Raw genomic sequence first — 24,785 nt, 5'->3', positions numbered from 1 at the left:
ACTATACTCATCACTGGTTCAATTTCCAAGTAGTAAGATGTGCTTTCTTGCATAAAGCCTTCTGCACTATTTATTGCCACTCACATAAATATTTAAACAGTCTTCCTGAAATCCAAACCCTGGCCAAAGTTGTCCCCAAGGTTGTGTTGATGATATAGTAAAATACAATCAATAATAGAAAAAAATACCCCGGAATCTACTACATAACTTTCCACGGTTTCATCCAGAGCTCTGGTGTACAGTTGAGTGTCAGGTTTCACATGGTCTCAACATGTCTCTCTGTTCTTTTCCACACCTTCAAAACCTTCTGTTGAATGAATGAGCTATTCCAAATTGCCGCTAGGTGCGAATAAGCGTGTGAATGTGTGTGCCGTGCCAGGGTGTATTCCCGACCATTATTCCGGTCCAACTAGCATATTTAAATGTTTTGAGATAAGCTAGTGATTTTCTGGCTTGCTGATTCTTTTTTTTTATTAAAAAAATGAACAGAATGTCAAATATTTATACTTCCCATCTTTTTACTTTAAATTACAACCTGGATGTAAAATAACCGATCAACCATCAATCAGTGGCCTCACCCAACATTCTCTTAGAACTTCACTAATATAGATCATCAGGTGCTTTTTAAAAGTGCCAGCGATCGCAAGTCAATCCAGTAGATGTCCTGCCTCGCCTCATGTTCTATTAGGTTGCCTGCGATCTCTGAATATGTTGCTTTAGTTTGTATCATATTAAATATTATTTGCTCAAACGGCCCCAGCATTGACCCTTCTTCCTAAGAAAACTGACTTCCAGGTTAGAATATTGTGCATTTTAGTGAGCCGAAGGACCAGTGTTTGTCTTAATTCGTATATGTTTTATAATAATATGGAAAGGAAGTTTAAATATTCACCAAACGGAGACACTGAATCTTCTTACTTTCCTACTACTTGTTTTTTTCTTCAAAAAATTATGCAGAATTTGCACTTTTACATCCCCTATTTTCTCTGCCTCCACTTCTCCCAGAAGGCACCAACATCTCTCCAAAGGCATTATGACTCCACATGATTTTTTTATTTATTTTTTACACTTAAAACAACCTACAGCAATCCCCCCCCCTTTTTTTTTTAACCTAGAACGATTCTTGGGAAAATAAAGTTTCTACTGGTCACAATTGGTTTGTTCTTATTGGTGCATTTAGATAGAATCTGCATTTTTACTTTGCCTGTTTAAATGTTTGGAAATGCCTATTATTTTATGGCTTTTGAGAGACAAACGCATATGGACAATTAGTTTTTTTTTCAAACATTCAGCTGAAAAACTTTGTCGTGCCTCTTTTCAAACCAATTCTTTGTTGAAGATTTCTTTCTGACCTTGCGATCCAGTTTGTCCCAGAGAATGCAATAGTCTGTAGATAAAACTCCAGCAGACTGTTTGCTCTCTAAATACAGAGCTTGGATGTATGATTCAGGTCATTGTCTTGTTGTATGGTGAAGTTGGTTCCGATGAGCCACAGTCCAGATGGAATTACATGGTGTTGAAATATGGAATGATAGCTATTTTGGTTCAGTATTGCTTTCACCTGAAAAATTCTCCAGCCTTCCCTGTATCAAAACAACCCCAAACTATTAACCTTTCACCCCCAATGTTTGACTGTGGAGGTGACTTTTTCAAAAAATATATGCATCTCAAAAACAGGCACTATAGATCAGCGGTCCCCAACCTTTTTTGCGCCATTAATGTCGGACAATATTTTCATGGACCGTCCTTTAAGGTGTGGTGGATAAATACAACAGAATAAAAAGATACAACCATAAAAACTGCTATTTTCTAAATGTAATAATAAACGTAAATCCATTGTGTTGTTTTTTGTTCATTTTGCTCGCTTGGGGGTTTTGATTTAGCGCTAATGTATTATGTGTTAGTGGCCGCAGCAGCCCCTTCAAGAAGGTAGCAGATGAAGGTAAGACATGTGACCAAGGTATCATGACATGCATCAAGAGTGAGTCATAGACAGATGTGGCGGAGAGAATCTGGTAATTTTCCAAAATAAATAAAACAGAAATAATGTAAGTTATGTATTCTTTCTGTGCGGCCCGGTACCAATTGACCAATTGCCCGGGGGTTGGGGACCACTGCCCTAGATGACAGATTAGCATTTCAATTATGATCTTGTGCTAGAGCTGAAGATTTCACTTCCTCATACCATTCGATAATGAATGCCAAAAAATGCTGTGTTTCTTCACTATGCTATTCAACACTACACACTCACTTTCCTGTCTCTGGTGCTTTTTAAAGGGTCTCCCTAATCATATCAGTATTGAGCCTAAACTGAGCTTTGCCCATTGTACAAATCTAAAGATCTAAAGTATTGTGTGCCTGCCCTGAGTAAGAAGTGTCATTTAACAGCTCAAACTCAAAGTCAAAGAACAGAAGGATTTTTTTTTTTGCAATATGATTCACTTGGCTATTTTTGGCATCCTGGTTTCCCCAAGGCAGGTGATCCACTAATTTGCCTTTTGTTTCTGCAGCTGGCAACCTTCTTAAAGGTCAAAACATATTGCAGTAATTACATTTTTTGGAGATGCTGGGTGGCCATATGGGATTATGTTGCTTGGCTTCAAATGTTAGGACTCCAGCTTTTACAACATTCAATCCATTCACCATTATTATTATTAATATATAAGTTCTTTTGGTAGCAAAAGTAGAAGAAGTAGCGATAGCTGAAACAGTTGTACATTTACATTTATGGCATTTGGCAGACACACTTACACTTGAGCAGTTGCGGTTAAGGGCCTTGATCAAGAACCTAGAAGTCTCACCTTGGTGGTGCATGCATTTAAGACCTTTCAAAAAGACATCCAACATCTTAACCACTGACATCTTTACCACTTCTGACTTTATTAGTAACAATAGCAGTACTACTGGTAGTATTAAGAGTACAGTGGTAGCAGAAGTAGTAGTAAGTAGTACTACTACTATTTCAAATGATAGACCTAATAGCCTGAAGGTTTTGCCTAATAAAATACTATAAGTATCAAATATTTAGTCTTACCCTCAATCCAAACTATGTTTCAATTTGTAAATAATTTATGAATTCCTTCCAAACAGAGATTATTTTACCCAGATGTAACCCAATGACTGCTTGAATTGACTCATGTTCATGAACATGGTTCTGAGGAAGTACACACAGATTAAATAGCACATTTTCTCCAAATCTGTAAGTTGAACTAAGATGAAATTCGATGTACCGCTTCTTTGTTTCACTCTGTAAAAGTATTTCTAATGATGTCCTGCTTACTGAACAAAACTGGCCCCCATAAGCCACTCCATCTGCATTTCAGCAGGCATTTTTTTTACAGGTTAGCTTTGTGGTTTCTGGGTCGTAGGTTGGCAGGAAGGCTGGAACAGTGGTGCAATAGACTGCATTGGCCAAAACTCACAGCTCCAAGGTATTCGATCCTAATTCGATCTGTAGCTCGGGTAGATTTCTGTATGGAGTTTTTAAGCAGGTTCTCCTGTTGAGTCCTTTAAAGGTTCATTAAGTACAAATTGGTTAAATTTTGAAGATAATGATTCTAAATGCCAGCAGAGGTTCCTTTGTTTCAGCCCAAATGTTAACGAATGAGCCACTTTCCAAAAATTGGGCCCAAATCCCTTCAAGCATGGTAGTCCATCTTAATTTAGCAGACATGACAGCAAGACTGAGACTAGGTTACAGGAAGGAGCATGTCTGGTGAACCAAAAGCAATTTTTCTGAGCCCAGATATTGGACAAATCCATTTGGGAATAAAGAAAAAGTGGAATATTGGTGAGAGCGGAGAGATACAGTATTCAAGGGATTCGAAAGAGACAGGTTACCCAGATTTGCGGATCATGTAGCAGGAGGCGAGGCGAGGCGAGGCGAGGCAAGTGGAGAGAGAATCAATCAGACTGCAGCAAGAAAAAACAGAGCGAGAACAACTGGCGCCCCCGTAGTAAACAGTAAGACTAATAGGCCTTTCATTGACTCATTAGTCTTTGATTCACTGTTTCATTTCCATCTCCCCATCACCAGTGCAGAGCTTTTAAGGACAAATGCTGAATAGTTGAAGCGGAGGAAGCCAACACAGACAGAGCAGATGTCTCTTTCTCAGAATTCCCACGCTATCTCTCCCACTAAACACTAGAAGGCGTGAAGTTAAATTTGGACCCAGAGATGGAGCATATGAACTGGAGAGCTGTGGGGAAAAAAAACTGAATAACTTCTGCAAAAAAGTTTGAAATCTTAGATATTTGTCTCGTTCGAAGTATATTTGGATCCCGACCACTCGTTCATATTCTCTATGATTCTAATCTCGTGGTGCAAATCCTCCTCAAATCATGATCAATCATTAAAAAAAACACAACATGGAGATAATACAGCACCATACAGACAAACGAATTCCCGAACGTACATTACAGGAGAGTTTTAATGGGCGGAGAAAAACAAGTGGCTTCCTGTTGGACTAAAAAAACAAGAAACAAAAAAAAAAACAAATTGCAGGTTAGATCCAAAAGCTGAATCAATAACGGGTTTATAGATCGCTACAGGCTGTACGCCACTGTTGGTTGTCAGCTTTTAAGAAGAACTCACGGAGCAAAGCACGCTCTGTACAACTCGATATCAGGCAGGCAGCTCAGCGGACACGGCGTCTTCCCTGATGTTAGCAGCTGTCGCCATCCTTTTCATTTACTCCCACTTAATCAAACATTCTGTCTGGATTCGTTTTTTCCCTCAGTTTCCATAGAACTGATTTTTTAGGGGTAAATATTGTGGAGAAACATGTGTACTACACGGGTAAATGGTTGTGGACATCTGACTATGCTTTTTTTTGGACAGTCCCTTCCACGTTTAGTCCCATTTTGCTGTTAATAAAAACCTCCACTCTTCTGGGAAGGTGAGGTGAGGAGTCCTGGGGGTGCATTCAGCATTCCAATACAAACAGTTTAATAGGGTTGAGGTCAGAGGTCTATAGCATGAGATCTTCCTATATCTTGATTGAACTGGCTTTGTTGATTTTCATGCTAGGACTGGTTTAAGTCTCCTAGATTAAATGAAAGGAAATTTTCATGCTACCACATCCAAATACTTTCTATACAGATGTGAGCCGTTAACAAAGAAAAGGAAAAACAGAAAGCATGCTTAAAAGCGCCAAATACAAAGCAGAAAGGCTTGACTAGTCAGCGAGTTACACAATGCTTGAGCATTTTCAATGTACAATTGAAGAGGTAAAACATCTGGATAGACGGCTCTGCGTCACTTTTTTTTTAGGTAGAGACGAGGCGTATAAAAAATTCTAAAATCCCAGGTTGGGTTGGAATTTGTTCTTGGAAACTTTGAATCACATGGTTAAGTCTGTAACACTGGAAATAAAAAAATTGCTGTTTTTTTGCGATAAAAATATTATGAACTCTAACATAAATCGACTTGCTAACCGAAAGCATCCAGCATAGCTCAAAATGAGACGTCGTTCTTAGACTTTTCACTCGCTCACTTCAATCAAATGCTTACGTGGCATCGTGGTTGAGACTCGCAATATAAAATAAATTGAAAATAAAGCATTGGTTTATACTGAACGGAATGGCATGGCAGTGTATTTTCCGGAAAAGGGTTTAAAAAAAAAAGAATGATAGGAAAGTAATAAATGCAGAAACACCAGAGAGAGAGAGAAAGCGAGAGAGAGATTCGACATGATCTGGAAAGGTCTCTGCACTATGGAATGTACGTCTCTTGACATTTTGACTTAATTTGATTGATATCGTAGGTAGAAACCGTTAGACAACATGGCAGCAGAAGTTGTTTATGAACATAGAAGTGGTAGCTTAGTCCTTAAGGCATTGGACTTTTGATCGGAAGGTCGTGAATTCAAATCCCGGCCACATTAATTTTCCACACCTGGGCCCCTGAGCAAGGCCCTTACCCCTTAAAGCGCAGTTGTATGAACAAGATACAAGTTACTGATACAAGTTACTGTGGAAAAGGGCAAATCTAGCTAAGGCATTTGACTTTGGATCTAAAGGTTCAAACCCCAGCCAGACCAAACTGCCACTGCTGGGCCCCTGAGCAAGGCCCTTAACCCTGTATCTGTTCAGTTGTGTGACATATGACATACATTACTAATGACTAATGACATACATTAGTTTCTCTAGATAAGGGCAGATACCATAAATGTAAAAACATCCCCCTGATACTCTATGTACAGGAACCCAACCCTGTCCTGACTGATCGAAAAACAGACTTGCAGCAATAAAAATAACGTATTGTTTACCCTGAATGGAATGGGATGCTGACAAAGGGTTAAAAAAGAATGATGGGAAAGTAATAAATGCAGAAAGAGCGAGACACAGCACAGCTTTGACACGATTTGAAAAGGTTCGTGCTGTGAAACTGCGTTCCAGCCCACAAGCAGAACTCGTTCCGAAAGCTTTCAACAATCAGCGCTTGCCTCGGTTTTGTCCCCCCCCCCCACAAAATGCGTCGAGACAGAAAGAAAGCTGACGTGCCGACTGAGACGACGGCTCATAAACTGATTCATATACCGTCCATGCCCAAAAACAACTGCCGGGCTGAGCAGTTATTTTTTTTTTTGTCGCGCTTTTTCTACAATTTCTACAATGTAACCTGTCGCGCAAAAGCCGTCCAACTGAATCGTATGCGAATATGAAGAATTACAGCGTGACACTTTAATGCTAGCGAAGCTAGTCTTTTTCACGTTTTCTTTTCTGTCTCTTTTATTTCCTTCCTTCTCTTTCCAATTTTACCTGACCCGATAACATTGTATTGTGTATTGTGCGTGTGGTGGAGCGAGGACAGAAGTAACAGCTGTACACGACAAAGTGAAGCTACAGCTGTGCGGCGTTAGATGAAACCCGATCCCGACCACATAATCCTCTAATAATAAGCCCTCGATTACCTTGCAGCTTTTTTCCCCCTCAGGGACGCCAGACTTTCCTAATGTTCTCTTCTGCCGTGTTCTTTTCCCGCCTTTTTTTGTTTTGTCTCCATTTCTTGCAGGTTGACTCACTCGATTTCCATTCCCGCCTCCATTTATAGACTTCAATAGCAACTATGCTAATCATGCAGGTGAGCAAACACACGTGAGGCGCCCCATTCAGAGAGCGCATAAAAGAGGCTGCAGTCGGGGAAGAAGAGAATGCACATCCCTAAGGGTGAATCGACGTGTGGAGAGAAAGCGAAACAGAATTTCGAGCTTGTTTTCTGATTCGTACCTGATTTTTCACTAGAATTTAGACCAAAATTCATTTACGAATAGGAAAAATTTGGTAGATTCCACAAATCACCCGTTTAGCCTAAGGTTCCTGGAGATCCTAAAGAGAAGAAATTCTTTTAACTTGATTGTGTTGACTGACTGCTATGATCTGATATCCTTAATATAATTGGCTTGAAGCTACATTATATGGGGAAATATATTTTGTACCTGCCATATGTGATTCTTCACAAACTTGGAAGCACTCAATTGTACAAGGTGTCAGGAAATCATCCCTTTACTTGGACTAGGAGACCTTATCCTCTTTCAGCATGATAGTTCCCCTAAGCCAGCTACCTGAAGATATGGTTTGGAAAAAGTGGAAGATCTTGATTGTCCTGCTAAAGAGCGACCTCAACCCAATTGGAATGAATTGGAATGCCGGCTGCACCCCAGTACCTGATTTTACTAACACCATTGTGGACAGATGATCACAAATCTCCACAAGCACACACCAAATTCTGGTGGGACATCTTCCCAAAAGCGTGGACGTTCTTATTGCAGTAAATTGGAAGTAAATGTGGAATATACATCATATACAATTGCCTCCAACTTTGTGGTAACCATTTTTGCTGGAAAATCACATAGTCGACCTTAAACCAAACACGAAACCCAGAGGTCAAACATTCTACCAGCCACACAAGCGATAAAATTAAAGCGCTAATTGCTCAGTTTCTCCATCTTATCATTATGAGAGCAATTACCTCTCCGACACTCACTCTCTCGTCTACCTGCCCTTGTCTTCCGTCGTCTTTTTCTGTCTCTCAAACCCGCATGGTGTCTCATCATTTATTTTCCGTTCTGCATCTCATCCCTCATTATTCCTGGCAGGAGGAACGTGTATTTCTGTGGTCAAATGCCATCGTTCAAGGAATGGAATCGGGCTAATTATGTAACAGGCGTGTTATGCAGGGTCACTATCGTGTGGCATTGTGCTGCCACTCATGAAACAAACCCATTATGTGAAATGGTAACCAGATTATGGGGGGGGATCCCATTATTATGAGGAAAAGATCATGTTGCTGCAATAAATAGATACATCACTCTTCTTTTATTTCATGGTATCTTGTATAGAGCGTCTATAGTACCCATGCGCATGATGGGTGTGTATTACAACCCTCTAGTGTAAAACAAAATCCTGCTTCTCCAATACGATAGATTTGTATGATTCAAAGGTGCTTTTTTAACATCTCATTTCACATTTAGTCCCATTTTGCTGCTATAATAATCTCCACCTTTCTAGAATCTTGAGATTTGTGTGGAGGCCTGGGTTGCAGTCAGCATTCAATTTGGTTTTGGGGAGTGGTAGCTCAGTGGTTAAGGTGCTGGGTTACTGGTTGGGGGTTCAAGCCCCGGTATTACCAAGCTGCCACTCTTGTGCCCTTGAGCAAGGCCCTTAACCCTCTGATACGGCTCCAGGGGCGCCGTATCATGGCTGAAACTGCGCTCTAAACCCAGCCTTGTAGCAAGCTGGGATATGCGAAGATAGGCCAATAGGGTTGAAGTTAGAGCTGTATAGCAGCAGATCCTCCACTCCAACCCTTATAAAGCATATCTTTCTAGAGCTGGCTTTCTGCACAGAACAGGTTTGGTTCTCCTAGTGAGTGAGGAAGCGTAAGGAAGCAGAATCGAACCATTTTCCATTCTGATTGGTCCTGAGGCGTCTCCTTAAATGTCTGCTGTTGGACGGTCTGAGATTGGAGAGCTCGATCTAGTTTGTATAACAAACAATGGAAGGAGTCTCCAGTGTCAGGGATTCGTGACACTCCCAAGTCCAAAGACGAGGATCATCCCGTGCCAACGGGCATGCCGTCTAAATAGCGCATCCCAGTGCGCCATTTTCTGCTTTTCATTTGCAATCATTATGCGTCGGTGTAATAAATTAACTGCTAGTACTACAGAACTGCTGTGTTCACACACACACACACACACACACACACACACACACACACACACACACACACACACACACAGATATTTTGTCTTGTTACACACAAATCATCTCTCCCACACTCCGTCTGTGCTGCTTCTGCTGCAAATAATCAGGGATTTTTAGGCTTGCTGGACACACACACACACACACACACACACACACACACACACACACACACACACACACTAATCTGCATTTTAGCATTCCAGCAAAATTATTCCTACACATAATCACTTCCTCTTACATTATATTACTTCACTGTGTGTGTGTGTGTGTGTGTGTGTGTGATATCTTTCTAGTAATGCACGTCATGCAAAAATACCCTGTCTCTGGCATGCGTGTGCTTAATGCGGTTCTCTGAAAGCGAGTAAAAAAAAATCCAACCCTGATTCGTTTGATTCAATTTTTTTCATTTTCCGGGTTCACACCCATTGTTTTCCGAATGCACGAGGAAACGCATATTTCCAATTCCATTAAGTATTGCTCTCTCTGGCTGATTGCACGGCAACAACACAATGCATAAATCCACATAGGTATTTTGAAGAATAGAAATTTGGGAGGTGGTAGTTTGTGGTTAAGGAATGGCTCTGAAGGTCTTCAAATCCCAGCCATGCTAAGTTGCCCTTTGTAACCCTATAGCTATGTATAAACTTTCTTTCGGCTTCTCCCGTTAGGGGGTCGCCACAGCGGACCATCCGCATGTTTGATTTGGCACGTTTTTACGCTTTAACGCAACCCTCCCCATTTATCCTGGCTTGGGACCGGCACTAAGAGTGGTTGGGGTTGGTTCCCTGACCAGGGATCGAACCCGGGCCGCAGCGGTGAGAGCGCCGCATCCTAACCACTAGACCACCAGGGAACCTAACCCTATAGCTATGTATAAATGGGATTAAAAATATAAGTTAAGGATAAGGACATCCGCCAAATGCTGCAAATGTAGAATAGTTGATGACAGGCTTGTGCTTTTTTTTTTACACTCAATTGGGAGCAAATGATCACACTGGAATATCGTTCATTATTGTACGTGTATAAGTGCAGATGGGATGTCAATGGTACAGAGCAACAGTTTTATGTAAGCCACATTAAAACCAAATGTTACGGAGTTGACAATGGAGGAAGAAATGCGCATGCACAAGGGTGTCCTTGCTTCCCATTCGGCGACTTAAAGAAATCGGTTTAGCTTCTTTTTGGTGGTTTTTAAACTGCCAATGATATTCCTTTGGTAATTTGGTAACATTAGTGCTCTTGTGAATGACATCTGTATCATGACCTGCCTATTGAGGGGTTACTCTAAACAGTGATAGATGTTCCTGTCACTTATAACAAAACTAGTGTTGTTCGCTTAAATCTGTAGTCACTCCTGTCAATAAGAATTGGTTGTTATTGGCAGGTACGTATTACATTCTTCTAATCCTTATTTATATAATTAGTGTAGTTAAAACCAGTACCAATTCACAGACTCTACTACATGCTATCTTTGTTTTTCCCCTCTATTTTTCAGAAACCAGTGCTTTCATCAAATAAACCAAAAATATGACAAGCAAGAAGTTTCTGCATTCTTGTTTCTAAAGGCTGAACAGATCGTTCTTTCCCTTCACATAAAACCCGAACTCTTAAACAAAGCTTTGATGAGGTTTGTGATTTTTAACATCGCATGACCCCCCCCCCCCCCCCCCCACGGCCATCACCACCAATTTGCATTTGGATCCCCTTTGTGTGAAATCAACTGTAACTACTTTCAACCTGAATTGGCGAGCTGGTCGTTCTCAGCTGTGTCACTACAGAGGATTACACAAAAGACGACTCCGGGAAGGGCAAGTGAGATTAACAGGACAAAAAATAAAATAAAAAAAGTTTAAAAAAGTGTCACGATAGCATTCTGCTCATTATAGAGGTCTATTTTTGGGTTCGGGAAAAGCCAGCGCAGAGCCAGGTGACACGTTCAAATGTTGGCCTATTATCTTAAGAGAAATGCAGATGCCATTTATAGAAATGTTTAGACTGCCATGGGTGTCCAGGGATGGAGGTTAAAGATGTAAGAAATGTATTTGCACAGATGATATCGCTGGGAGTGGGCGTCCTGGAAATATCAACCAAAGGCCACAGAGCCTTAAGGAAACAAACTTCTCTAATCCACTTCAAGAAAAAATACTGGAATGTACGTGTAGATTGTGTATCTGAGCTGAAATAAGGTGTTGGGGCATCTGTAAAATAAAATGCACAGGAGAACACAGGTATTCTACTTACGATGGAGACATGTTACGACGACTCCATCATAAGTCAGAATATCGTAAGTCGAAAATGGTGCTATGACTGTGACAGTAACATCCTGATTTATAATTTTCATTTTCTGCTCTAAACTGATGGCTTTCCTCTCCTTTTCCTCTTCCTTTTTCTTCAATACATGCAAGAGACATACTTGGCGCTTGGAAGACATGCTTTTATCACAAAAAATTGCTACTTGAAACCGTTTGAAACAGAAAAAAATATACAGTAAGACAACTTTACTCCGTCGACGGCTAGCGAGAGTGGGGCACCTCACAGGGCGAGAGATACGCTCATCCCACCCCAACGTATCATACATCATACGCTGCTGCCTGTGCCTTCTGCGGGAAATTTTTACAATTTTGTCGTAAGAACAAAAAGTCAAACCATCGTAACTCGGGGACCATCTGTAATTTAAACTGCAAATACTTCACTATCTAGGCTTCAGACTGAAACAAAGCAGCATGGTCTGCTGAGTTGAAAAATATTCCAGCGATATATATGTAAACATAAAGAGATTCTTTTAAGCAAATGGACTGAGATGCATTACAATTGGCACTACATATGGGGTTGGTTATAATGATTAGTGTCCCCCTTTCATGGTCCTTACAACTGTGGTTTGGATTTCTGCTTCAGACACCTGTCAGACTGAGTTCTTAATCCAGTCTTTGCCAGAGAAAATAAACCATTAAATGAAGTGTCTGCTAAACATGTTCACTAAAACTATTATGAGGGAGATGAGACACAGTTTACAAAGCTGTCTGTTCTGTGGATGAGAGGATCTTGATGTTGGCTTATCAAACAGTTTCAATTAGCCACCCCAAGGCAACAAACCAGTGTTCTGCACACAGAGAGAGCCCAGACAACAAGACAACAGATAGCAAGAATATGTCTAGATGTTCTAAAATAAATAAGTGGGGACACACTGGTATATGCCATCCACTAATTTCCATAGATTTTCTTTCAGGTGCGGGCCACGGTACAATCTGGAAACACTTGGAGAGAAGTTGAAACACATGCTAAAGGGGTATACAGTTCTTTGCAGGCCACCATACACACTACGCAGAGTTACAGCTAGGGTTGCCAAATTACCTACTGGCATGTTTCTGGGAGGTTGGAACATGCTGGAGAACTACATATAATTAAATCTATGTAGGAATCTCAACATTTTCCTTCTCAAACCTTATTTTAGGCCACATTTCTGATTATTCTGTTCTTACAAATACTTTAGGCCTTGCCTTGGGTTTATATAGGGTGGATATAAACCAATGGTCTTTATATAGAAAGAAGTTCAACTTACGATCCAAGCCATTGATGTAGCGCATGGTGATCTCACAGTGTCCCCATACTGCACTAACGATGGGATAGAGCTTCTTTCCCTTGAGTCCTCGAAAGGCCACTCCAAGGTACTGTCCATCAACCATGAAACTAAGAGTCCCCTCGTCCATATCCAGTACCACCACCAGGGTGTCAGGTAGCACAAATGCTTCCTCAGGCTCTAGGAAGCTGGGGTAGGTGGGTGCTGATGAAGCTGGTCGGTTTTTGTTGTTGTGGTAAAGCTTGTTGCGTCCCAGGTCCCAGCCCCAGGACTCACTGTCACTACCTACCAAAGAGGTGTATCCCACCGAATGTAGTGGTGCCTCTGATGTGGCCACACCCACTACGGCATGGGTACCCCGCTGCCGAGCAGGCCAGTGAATGCGCCAAACATGAAGGCCCCTTGTATAGCCCACTCTTCCTCGAATGCAGTCTGTACTTTGGGCCACAGGGTGGCGGTGAAAAGTCAACTTGTCATCTTCCTTGATGAAAATATTGAGAGAGCGATCATCTGGGTTCCAAGCATGCTGCAACTGATGCTCAAAAGATGCTGATGGCATATCCAGAAGCAGGTCAAGCCTGGCTGGCTTGAAGAAATCTGGACCTCTGAGTTCTCGCCGTAAGGGGCGGTAGGAGGGCTCGCCTCTCACGTCCACAGATTTGATGCTTCCTGAAATCTTCTGGCCCATTGTTCCTCTGTGGGATTTTGGGCAAATTTGTTAACTGTTACCTCATCAAAGCGTGGGGTGTCAGGCTGGTGTATACTGAATCTGGCCAGCAAATGCTAGCTTTCCACAAGCCCTAAGAGGAAACATAAACACCAGTTTAGAATGTATGTAAGTTACAATAAAATGTCTGTATATTACTTGGGAATAGTTAGAAAAATAATACATAATTGGGAATGCTGTTTTGCAAAAATTTTAGATTTCAATTCGAGCATTCAACAGTGCAATATATGGTATATTCAAGACCACTGTAAGCATGTGAACACTAAAATACTAAAAAGTGTTGTTGCCTCTTAACTGCTGAATGGAGCAGTGGCAGACCATTGTGATAGAACATTCTAGAAAAGTAGCCAATTCATATTTAATGAGGCTCTTTTCAGAAGAGCTGTAGCATGCAAAAACAAAGCAGGAAGCGAACAATGGGGTAATAACTTATTTCCACCCCCAACCCACCCCACCCCTTAGCTTTGATGGTTTCAGAGGTGAATGCACTAAATAGCTAGAGAAAGTTCTCGGTTTGCATAAGAGAAAAAGTCACAGAGCTGTTTCCATGTAAAGGCATACTTCAGCAAATGCTAATGTTGCCAATTTAATTAAATCCAGTGGGGGATCAGGTACCATGACTGGACTTAACTCTATAGTCCAAATGTGAAATGCTTTTGTGGTTGTCCTTTAATGGTCGGTCTGAAATCAAATAAGAGGGAACAGCGAAGATGGAGCTAGTGATGAAGATGTGCTAAGACTACAGAGCAGTATGAAAGAACTAGCATGCAGGTCCTCCTACAGTGAGTGACGCACAATTTGTTTTTATTCCAGGAATGAGTAGATGCTTCCCGTTCAAAGCAACAAGAACCTTTTTCCACAGGATCCAGCTGGCAAGACAACACACTATCCTCTATTTGGTCTTACTATCCTTGTGAGGACGATTTATTGAAGGTCCTCAGTAAATAAAGTAAAATCATAGTAAAAATATCTAGTTCTAGTTTTTGTTTTGTGAAATACAATCAGATATTTCTTGTCATTGTGTGGTAATTTGGTCCCCACTCAGATGTCAAAATAGCTGAACATGACATCTCACAACTAGACAAAAAATATGACAAATATTAAGTCAGCAGGCACACTTTCCTATAATAAAAAAGGGGAAAATTGGCAATGATTCAAATCTACACACAATATTTGCTTGCACATACTTATTTTATGTCCTTGCAAGAAAACATTATCCCCCACCAAGACATGTCAAGCAAACTCTTTCGTCTCACTGAGGTCACTGAAAGAGGAAGGAAAAGCATATACATGATGACTGGAACAAGAGTGACCTGATGTTTAGTCAGGAATCCTGCATAAACATTACCAGTAATAAAGTGAAAACAAATGAGGTCATGAGAGACACAGGTTTGAGAAGGGAGGTTCAGGTAAATAAATACACAACAGGCTGCTCTAGGTTCCTTGAAATAGATGAACAGTTTAGGAAAAGCTAAGTCGATATTGTTGTAAATTGGTAATAGTACAGCTGATCATCGAAGTAAACCCTCTGGTAAAAGTGTGTCCCTTTTCAGATAAATGGCAATAAACAAGTACAAGATTTGTGTCTGATTGTACTGATGGAAAACTAGGCCTTAAATTGAGAAAAATGAGACTAGCTTAAGCTAACTAAACTCTCAAATGTCCACTAGCATGCTAATAACTCTGACAAACAACCAGCCGATGGCTAATACTGTAGCCAGGTGTCACAATGCCGATGTGATGGATTAGGTCTCAATGTAGACCTCAGAAGTCAAAGGTATTATATAAAAATGAAGTCCGGATACTTTAAAAAAATGAACTCAATTACATTAGCAAAGAAAAACTAGCCATTTTCCTTTATTCAATTTGATGCACTTGTAAGCTAATTCTCACATGATTGCAAAGTAGCTAGATGTTTTCTGAGGTAAAATGAAGAGCAATAAATATAAAATGGTGCTTGTAATATTGTCATAACAGAAGAAATTTAAATGGAGAAAAAAAACCCCAAAGAAACACACTGATGAAACAACTTGTTTTCCCAAGATCAATGTTTCCTACTGGTGCCAAAATGCAGAAATGGACTTAGAAGTATGCAGGAAGCATTAAGCATTCAGCATCTTTAGAATTTTGCTATTAGGATATAGCCGATCGTTATGCATCAAGGACTGCAACCAAGTTTGAGAAGAGACATTCTAGCCAAGTGACTAAGCAACATTATACAAACTAATGACAACACTACACATTGAAGTAACCCAGAGGCTGTAAAACAGAAATGACATCAGTTATAACCTTGCACATTGGGGCTAATGAGGCAGAACATGCTGATGTTATGACAGTAATAGCTGGTACCATATTCATGGTACCTAATGTACCATGAATATGCTCCTTGGACTCAACTGCATAAGACCAAAACACACACAAAGTTAGCTAAATAAAGGAGTCACTTGTAAGGCCTCGTTAGTGCCATCGCTTCTTTGCAAATCCTTTGTTTACTTTCTAAATTAGATCTCTGCCTTTACATGAATGAATCACGTTTCAGAACTTATCTAACATGATCTAGTCTGTTCCAGTTGATATTTTTGGAAGGGGTCTCCTATCATAGTGCTTTAACATAAAAAGGTAAAGATGTTTGTTGAAATACTGAGGATTCAGTTTTTTGGTGATGTGAAGGTATGTTGGTATACATTTGCCATACCACACTATGTCAACAAAAGTTTTTGAACACCTTTTTTTTTTTTACTTCCAATTCTATATTTAGCCCCCATTCGCTCTTATAACAACCTCCACTCTTATGGGAAGATGTTCCACTAGATTTTGGAGTGTCATTGTGGAGATTCAAGCTTGTTAGTAAAGACAGGAACTGATGTACGTTGAGGTAGCCTGGGGGCAGTCAGCAATCCAATTGGTTCCAATAGGGTTGAGTTCTCAAAAAAAACCTCAATAGCAGACGGTCTTCCAGTCCAAACAATGTAAAGCATATCTTCATAGTGCTGGCTTTGTGCACAAGACCATTGTCATGCTGGATCATATTTGTGTCTCCAAGTTCAAATGAAAGGAAAATTTCATGCTACCACAGCCATAGACATCTGATAACGATAATGTACCTCCAACTTTGTGGTAACAGTTTCGGCATGAACCACATATCGCTGGAAAGGTCGGGTGTTCACATACAATGTAAGAGATAACAAAAATGACCTAGCAATTGTAAAGTGTAGTCACAATTTAGATAAAATATACATAAACTTTTAAACTTATAAAAAAAAACTGTAAAGAAAGTTTATAAATTAATTTAATCGAGTAAAATAAGTATTTGATCCACTACCAACCAGCAAGGATTCTGACAACCACAGACCCAAATTAGTCCTGTCCCTTTACGAAAGAACTCCTAATGTCTACCCGTGACATGTATAAAAGACACCCATCACAGAAACACCCTTCAAATCACCTATTCAAACTTCTCCACCACCATGGACAAGACTAAAAAAGCTGTCAAAGGATGCCAGGGATAAGATTGTGGACCTGCACAAGGCTGGAATGGGCTATTTCTCACTCTATTTAATCCCATCAGTGTCTTAACACAGCACCATCACTGGTAATCAAACAGTATATTTGATCTCCGCATAGTCTCCATGTGGTAACAGATTCACGTCGAGAGTTTTTTTTCCAACGATTCATCAACATAACCTACTTTTGTGGGGAGTTATTAAGGCTGTATTACTTATAAAAAGGCAAACAGCTGTGGGAACAAAATTTCAGCTATGGGATAAATAAGCATAGAATTAATAACAAAAAAAAAAAGTCATGCCAATTAGCATACGACCTATTTTGGAATTTAATTTGCACACATTGATGGTCCATTACATATAAACCAACTTATAGTGGTGTAAGAAATGTATTCATGGTGGTCTGATCTATCTACATCAGAGAATATCATACTTGTTTCAAGATCTGGGGCTTTGGGCAGAGTAATTGGTGAGAGTGCATTTAATAATATTAAATAATACTAAGAAATTAGCAAGAAATTCAGGGGTATGGTATGTATACAGATACCTGTGTAGAGGTTATCTGAAAGAGAACACGTCCTTGGAGTGTGAACTGCAAGAGACTGAGGATACATCCTTGGGGATACAAGAATACCTGATTAGCATTAGAAGAGACCTCACAAATTTTGGCAGTCTGGGGGTTTCGCTAGTGAGAGAATCTAATATCCAGTGACAAAGCTATCGAGAACGATTATTGTGTCAAGCTCTCTGCTAAGTAATAATTGATGAGCAGTTTTCTTGCGTAACTGACTTACTGCGGGGGACAGGGCTGCGAGGGACGGGGCTATGTGGATGGTAGGAAAGATCTCATAATAGCTGGATCTGTTGGGGTGATAACAAAAAACATTTTCCTAAAAGGCATGAGTGCTACTGCCCTACATTCAGCAGTACCAAAGGTTGCTTTTGATTTGGGACAATAAATCCAGTCCCTTCGTGCATAGCCTATGGAAGCAACTTGATATTGATTAGGACATGCAACCTTGCAGAGCCTTGCATACCTCCACATTGTGGCTTCCAAGTTGCTTCATCATAAGTACAAGGAATACAGTAGCAATTTAAGCATGAAATCCTGTCAATTATGGCTCAAATTTGTTAAATACCATACAAAAACTTTATTGTATGGCGTATTTCAGTGTTTTTATAGACCATTACCTAGTTAGCGATGTCATAACATATGCATTTTTAGTCCTACTTGGAAACCAAGTTGGAGATAGATCCTAGAAACTTGGATACATAATGTCAAGGCAGATAGTGAAATCAGTAGGCAAATTTTAAGTCTTGCAAATAAACAAATGATCTCGAAACTGACCCATGTCGATAACTTGGAAATAAAACGAAATTAACTAGCAAGCTAAACCTATCTGCTAAGAAAATGTTTTGTAGTTGGCCAGCTGGACATCTTGCAATATATAGTAACTTTTGGGATGTGTTTGGGAAGAGCTGAATCAGTGTACAACATACTTATTCATCTGTGTTTTTGACTAGCGTGCTAACAATATTCGGGTTAAGCATGTTGTGTTTGACCACCTGGAGTGCAAAATACACCGATTATACAATAGCTAAAGGTAAAAGAATGTCAGAGGCGAGTTTTTGTCATTTGCGCTTTATGTTAGATAGTTAATATGCTAGTTTGTACGAATACACCTCATAAATTCATAACCTACCGGGCGGCCTGCAATGAGACGAGAGCCAACGCAGCACTACATACTGAGATCACAGCGGATTAGCTAAGAGGCTTTTCTTCTTTCACCTGATGCTCAGTATCTGCTCTAGTCAAATGTAAAAATGTGTTTCTTTTTCTTTTTTTTTTTAAATCGTACGTCTAGCATTTAATTAAATCCTCAAACCACATACCGCCGTGCTAATTAGTTTGTCAATATGCCATTGTTGCCATTGCTATTAAGGCCTATTACTTAAACGCATTATATGGGTTAGGATGCAGCCCTGAATTCTCTCCTCCGTTAATCCATCCTAATGAGAAGCGTGAGACATACTATTCAGTGTCTTGGACTGAAAATCGCAAAGGTGTATTAATTAAAATTTTCAAAGAAGTGGTCAATACAAATTGCAAGCGAAAGGCTTTCTTTATATTCTTTAAATTAAATGAATTTTATTGGGGGCAAAAGGCTACGCCTAATGACTACTGGCTATTGATTATTCAGCATAAAATCTAATGAAGGTCTTCGAAGTTCACTTTTAATGACTTTATAGCGACCGTGGAAGTCGTTTTTGTTGTTATTGTTTTAGTTTTATGACTGTATTGCAGTCTCTTTAGCCTCTCGGAAGCTCACTTATATACAGTGCCCGCGTGATGTCGAAACTATTTTCCTGGCACCAAAAAAAATCTATCTTTTTTGTTTTCCTCACAATTAGATGCAAATCGGCTCTTGATACCAAAAGCAAACCTACGTTGAGAAATTTTCCGGATTGCCGTCCGTAGCAAGGCAGTGCTTGAAGCACGGTAAAATCCCAGCGCAAACAGGCCCCAGGGTAATCCAAAGAGCAAACCAACAAGGTCAAACCCAGCATAAATCAAGATGGATGAAACAAGGCATGATTGACATGTTTAGCAAGGCTTCGCCAACGAATTCACGTCCTTTGTGTGACGGTACAATAGAGATAGTAGAAATGAAAGGGGAATGTGTGTCGCGTATGCGGTAGGGATGCAACCGAATCTGGAATCCATTACTTGTGTTATGTGATTACATTTTTAAAATGTGTTAGCCATTGAGATACGAAGCTCGTAGGATAAAATGCAGATACTATGATGGTCAACATTGTGTTAGTTGTTGGTTAGAAAAGATTGCAGGCAGGCTGTTGTCTTACACCTGTAGTGTGTGTGTTTAGGGGAGGGGGAGGAGGTCAGTGGATGCTCTCACCTCAGGGTGTTGTTAGTGTTTAAAGAGCGACGAACATAAACTCACCATCTGGTGTTTACTCTGTTCTTACTGACCTTATTTTATTTGAAGATCTAAGTCTCGGAGTCTCTCTCTGTCTTTAGGATGGTAACACAGTCTGATGGACAGCCGTACTACCGTTTCTACCGTCCTGCCCGTAATCTCTGTCTATAACCCCCTAATTTAATGCAAGTCAAGTTTCAAGTCAAGATTATTTCTATAGCGCTTTTCACAACAGACATTGTCTTAAAGCAGCTTTACAGAATTTAAGAGTTAAGGTGAATAATCTGTATTTATCCCTAATGAGCAGCCATGGAGACTGTGGCAAGGAAAAACTCCCTTAGATGTTATGAGGAAGAAACCTTGAGAGGAACCAGACTCAAAAAGGGGAACCCATCCTCATTTGGGTGACATCAAGAGTGTGATTATAGTCTTATATACAGCACATATGCACACACATACACACACACACACACACACACACACACACACATATATATATATATATATATATATATATATATATATATATATATATATATATATATATATATATATATATATACACATACAGGCACTGTGTGACCAACATGCACCCTCCCAATAGCAGGCATCTGTTCTGCCATGTGGTGGTGTTTTTTTCCTCATCTAGAATGTTCTGGAAGAGGCAGGAGAGGCCCTGCCGGGGCACGGTTACTTTTTACATTTCTCGTTAAAAAAAGGCCACGATTTATAGCAAGATGCCGTCTTTAAAGTCTACTACTAGTGACATGACACACAGACGCAGGAATCTGCAGACTGCCTTCAGAGGATTTGTTGGCTTGGGGGTAAAACAAAGTTCAGCCAGGACAAACACGAATCTATAGGTGGGAAATTGGATTACCCAGCATGAACAGTTCACAAGTAAACGTCCTCTGACATGTGACCAAGCACAGAGTTTGGCTGATTGTTTTTTGAGCAAGCAAGCACACTGTGTAGTACGTGCAAAGGTTCTGTGTGGAACTGTAAATGTAGTCAAAGACCCTTTTGATGGTTTTTATTTTGTACAGAATCCAAGCAATGCCACCTACTAAGAATGGTCCATCTCATACCCACATGATATCTGGTCCTACTGTGGTCCCATGATAGTCTGATGGTGGCCAGAAGGTAGTCCTTCTGTAGTCCTATGGTAATCATATGGTGGTTCCATGGTAGTCCAATGGTGGTACTACAGTGGTCCTATAGCGTTCCCTTGCCCATCAGCAAACAAATGTACAGAGCACCAGACGGACTACAGTTTGTAATACTTATAAAGTGCACCTGTACGGTAGGTGAATGAGATCAAGTGGCCACTTAGTGTATGACAAATCATTTTGTGTTTTCTGAGACACATGGGGAGGTCAGCGACGGTATCCTATGCTAGTCACAGATGTCAATGCTAGCTCTTGCTCGATGCTTATGCTTAAACTGTTTGTCTATATTATTTTGTATTCTGGGAATTGGTTCTTGGAATTGAGGAGTTCATTACGTAATTTTTTTTACACAATGATTTGTGATTTGCATTCTAAACAACACCTTTTGACCAATCACATTTGAGTATTTTCAAGACTCCAGGAAACATTCAGCCTTGTAGAAGCAGGGTCTCATGGTAGACAGACAGTACAGTGTGTCAGAAGGGAGTGTGTAAGAGACGGCGATTAAAGGCCAGACACACACACACACCCTGAAAGAGCACTTTTCTATCCTATAATTCAGCCTAAATGACACCGAAATAGTTTGACACACATTCTGGATCGTTCCTAAACACGGTCGAGGCCAAGTGCATATGAGGGACAGCTCTCCTGTTTCACTACAGTGCTTACACATACTGTATATAGATGTGTTTTCCATCCAGACTGCTGGGGTCACGCACATACACACACACACTCATATAAACATGCACATATGCAAAAGTCTGCTCGTCCCAGCCAAACTTGTGTACGCACATGCCACACACACACACACACACACACACACACACACACACACACACACACACACACACTAAACTACCATCTGGCGAAAGCTTCACTACTTCAGCTCTTAGCTAATATAAACACATTCCTGTGCTGGCAACTGGCAGCCACAAACACACACACCGAGTCGACAGAATGTACCCTCACACAGACAGACAGACACACAAGCCCAGGACACAATAAGCAGCATTCAAACCTTGTTCCAGAGGTGGTCTTTTTTCTCTTTTGAAAAAATAAAACCCACCACACACACATACACACTAGGACACACACTGAGACATGTACAAGACAGTCCAAAGCCATACCAGATGGCAGGTGATGTAGAGCGGGCTGACCAGAAATCCCTTGGTCTTGCACTCTTTCTCTAATCACTTTATCTTATCAAGCCAAAGCAGTGAGAAAACGACCCCCCCCCCACACACCTGGCACTATCAGCAGCTCTTTCTTGATGTCCGGCTCTTCTGTACTTTACTATGAGCTTTTAAAATTCCCTGGCTTCCAAGTAATGGTGAGAGAGACAATATTATTTCTATTACCCAGTAATCTACTTTCTATTAGAAAAATAAAAGTCAGCACTGAGAAGACTTTCCGACCTAGCGACTGTGTTAAGAGGAAACACTTGTATCTTCTGAAACCCCCCCTTCCCAAACACACAAACACATCGACACCAAATGTTCACATTTCTCCAGTTTCCTGTATTTGAACATGCACATATACATACGTACATACAAGACGCTTACTCTTGTGGAAGTCCTGTCTGCCGAGTAGTTCACTTTTGTCCCCGCACTTGGGACAACAGGAGAGCGAAGCAACAAAGCAGGGCAAAGAAAAGCCAAAGCCAAGAAAAGAGAACAAAAAAAAAGCTATTCTGCATTGAAAAGGGCTCACGCTGCCTCTCCGTCTTCTTGTCTTTCTTTCTTCCTGCCCTGCTGAGGCAAGAGAAAAAGAAGCTTCTCCCCTGAGATGTCAACCTCCCCCCCTTCTTCTACCTCCTTCTGTTCTTTTTCCAACCCCCCTCCTTGGGGCTAATCTGTCCCGTTTGAGGTCGTAACAAAAAAAAGTCCAACTGTTCGATCAGGGCACGAATAAAGGGAAAGAGAGAGGGAGAACGAGGAAGGAAGGGAGACGTTGTAGGAAGGAGCAGCAGCCCAAGAGCTGTCTCTTTGTGAAAAGCAATCCTCTGTTCTTGTCAAATACACACAGAGAGTGAAGGGACAGAAGAAGAGAAAGACATAAAGAGAGAAAGAGAGGGAGGGATAGGGTACGCCCCTTGCCCCACCTCCAGCTCTCACGTTCTGCCTTTCTTGGCCAATCAGAATGCCGCAAAAGGTACACAGCAAGCAGGACAAGAGCACACACATGCTTCTCGAAATCGGTACTCACGACTTGACTATGGATATGAAAGTCGAATAATTTTTTATTCAAGTATACTTTTGTCAGTCAAGTCCAGGTGGAAAGTCCAAGCATCCACACTAAACAAGGGGGTATAATGTTTACTTTGTAAGGGCTCATTTATTTATTTTTTGTTAATCACGTATGTTTTGCACTATCAACGGAATCAACGTACCTTTGGCACCTTGTCTTTGAACAAGCCCAAATGCTACATTCTTTGCTACAGCATTTCTTTCTGTATACATACCTCCAAAAGTTAGGAATTGTCCTGGAATCACATATACCTTCATCACCCCATACATCCTTAAAACACACACTCCCCTCTCCTGAGCATGTGCACAGTCAGACATACAGAACATCATGTGCTTCCTGTCCACTTTCTGTCCTACAATGTACACCAGAGAGTAAAACCAGGTGGAACCTTTTCCACATCTTTCCATGAGAAGTTGTCCTGGACTTCACTTGCAAACTCGGTCGCCCCTTTTTTTCAGACCACCTGGTATAAATGAAAGGCTGTTAAAACACATGCACACATGTTGCCAGCCACAGACAACTTAGAGGGCTGTTACATCCTTGAGCTGGAAACAACCCTCGGAAAAGCCGGCTTCGTCAGACAAGTCGCTAATTGTCACGGTGTGAGGAAGTGCAGGATGGTTTGTCACGTCATAAAGCTGCAAAAGTGGCACGTCTGGCAAAATAAAACCATTTCCTGGCTTACTCTTTTTAAATCAACAGAAATCTCATAAATACTTAATTTGACCTAAAAAAAACATTTTCAAAGGAAGAAAGGAACTGATATTGGAGTTAAAAGGAGACAAAACAATTTCTGTTTCTAAACTTCTTTCTTGAGTTCTAAATTGCCCTCCTCGTTTTCTGCTTGAGGGCATTTTAACGCTTTAGGAGCAGCATGTGGTGGGGGGAAAAAAGAGAAGAATTGGGGGAAAAAGTGGGGGAGAGGGAAGAGAAGGGGGTTAATCCGAGGGACAAAAGGAGTCCTCTGCAATTTACACAGTCTAAAAGATAAGGGGCGTTTGGGGTAATCCATATGGGGAGGGGGGTAGGGATAGACCTTCTGGCAAAGCACGTGTCACAAATAAAGTCAGGCAATTGTCCAGAATGAAGGGCTGGAGCTGGAAGTGATGGAGGGCTTGGGCTTGGGGTGGGGGAGTAAAAGAAGCACAGAGGTAAAGAAAGGGGAAAAAACGAGAGGGGGATGCTCATCTGGCCAACGTCTAATCGCCAGCACAGATGGCTTACGCACGGGTAAAGACAGACATGCGGAATGGGGACAAATCTGTTTTTCCTCGGCGTCTGGATTGTGTTGCGTTTGTGCATTTACGTATTTTTTTACACCATGAGCAACGCACATGCACATAATGTAGGTCCTGTCAGGTTCACATTTTGTCAAGGGGGCGACAGGACACAAATGACTACATGGCTACATTAAAT

General features: G+C 40.8%; 1 protein-coding gene across 7 annotated transcripts in view; it reads right to left on the bottom strand.

Annotated features, from left to right (window-relative positions):
• The window catches only part of spsb4a (splA/ryanodine receptor domain and SOCS box containing 4a), a 32,365-nt gene extending 9,187 nt beyond the window's left edge, over positions 1-23,178 (bottom strand). The window contains exons 1-3 of one of the 7 annotated variants that reach the window (XR_014533699.1): positions 22,670-23,169; positions 11,617-13,584; positions 11,396-11,514 (exon numbers count right to left, since the gene is read on the bottom strand). Coding sequence is in view for 4 of the 7 variants with exons in the window: in XM_083541869.1 (XP_083397995.1) it covers positions 12,767-13,472 (706 nt within the window). In the remaining 3 variants the exon portion in view is untranslated. Of the gene's footprint in view, positions 1-11,395; positions 11,515-11,616; positions 13,585-14,698; positions 14,718-22,669 lie in introns of those variants that run through there. The other 6 variants (XR_014533700.1, XR_014533701.1, XM_083541869.1 and 3 more) reach the window with 6 other exon arrangements.
• Positions 23,179-24,785: the final 1,607 nt, after the last annotated feature.

The sequence above is a fragment of the Silurus aristotelis genome (genome assembly GCF_946808225.1).
Source record: "Silurus aristotelis genome assembly, chromosome: 5".
NCBI lineage: Eukaryota > Metazoa > Chordata > Actinopteri > Siluriformes > Siluridae > Silurus > Silurus aristotelis.
This window is presented reverse-complemented; position numbering and strand designations above follow the sequence as displayed.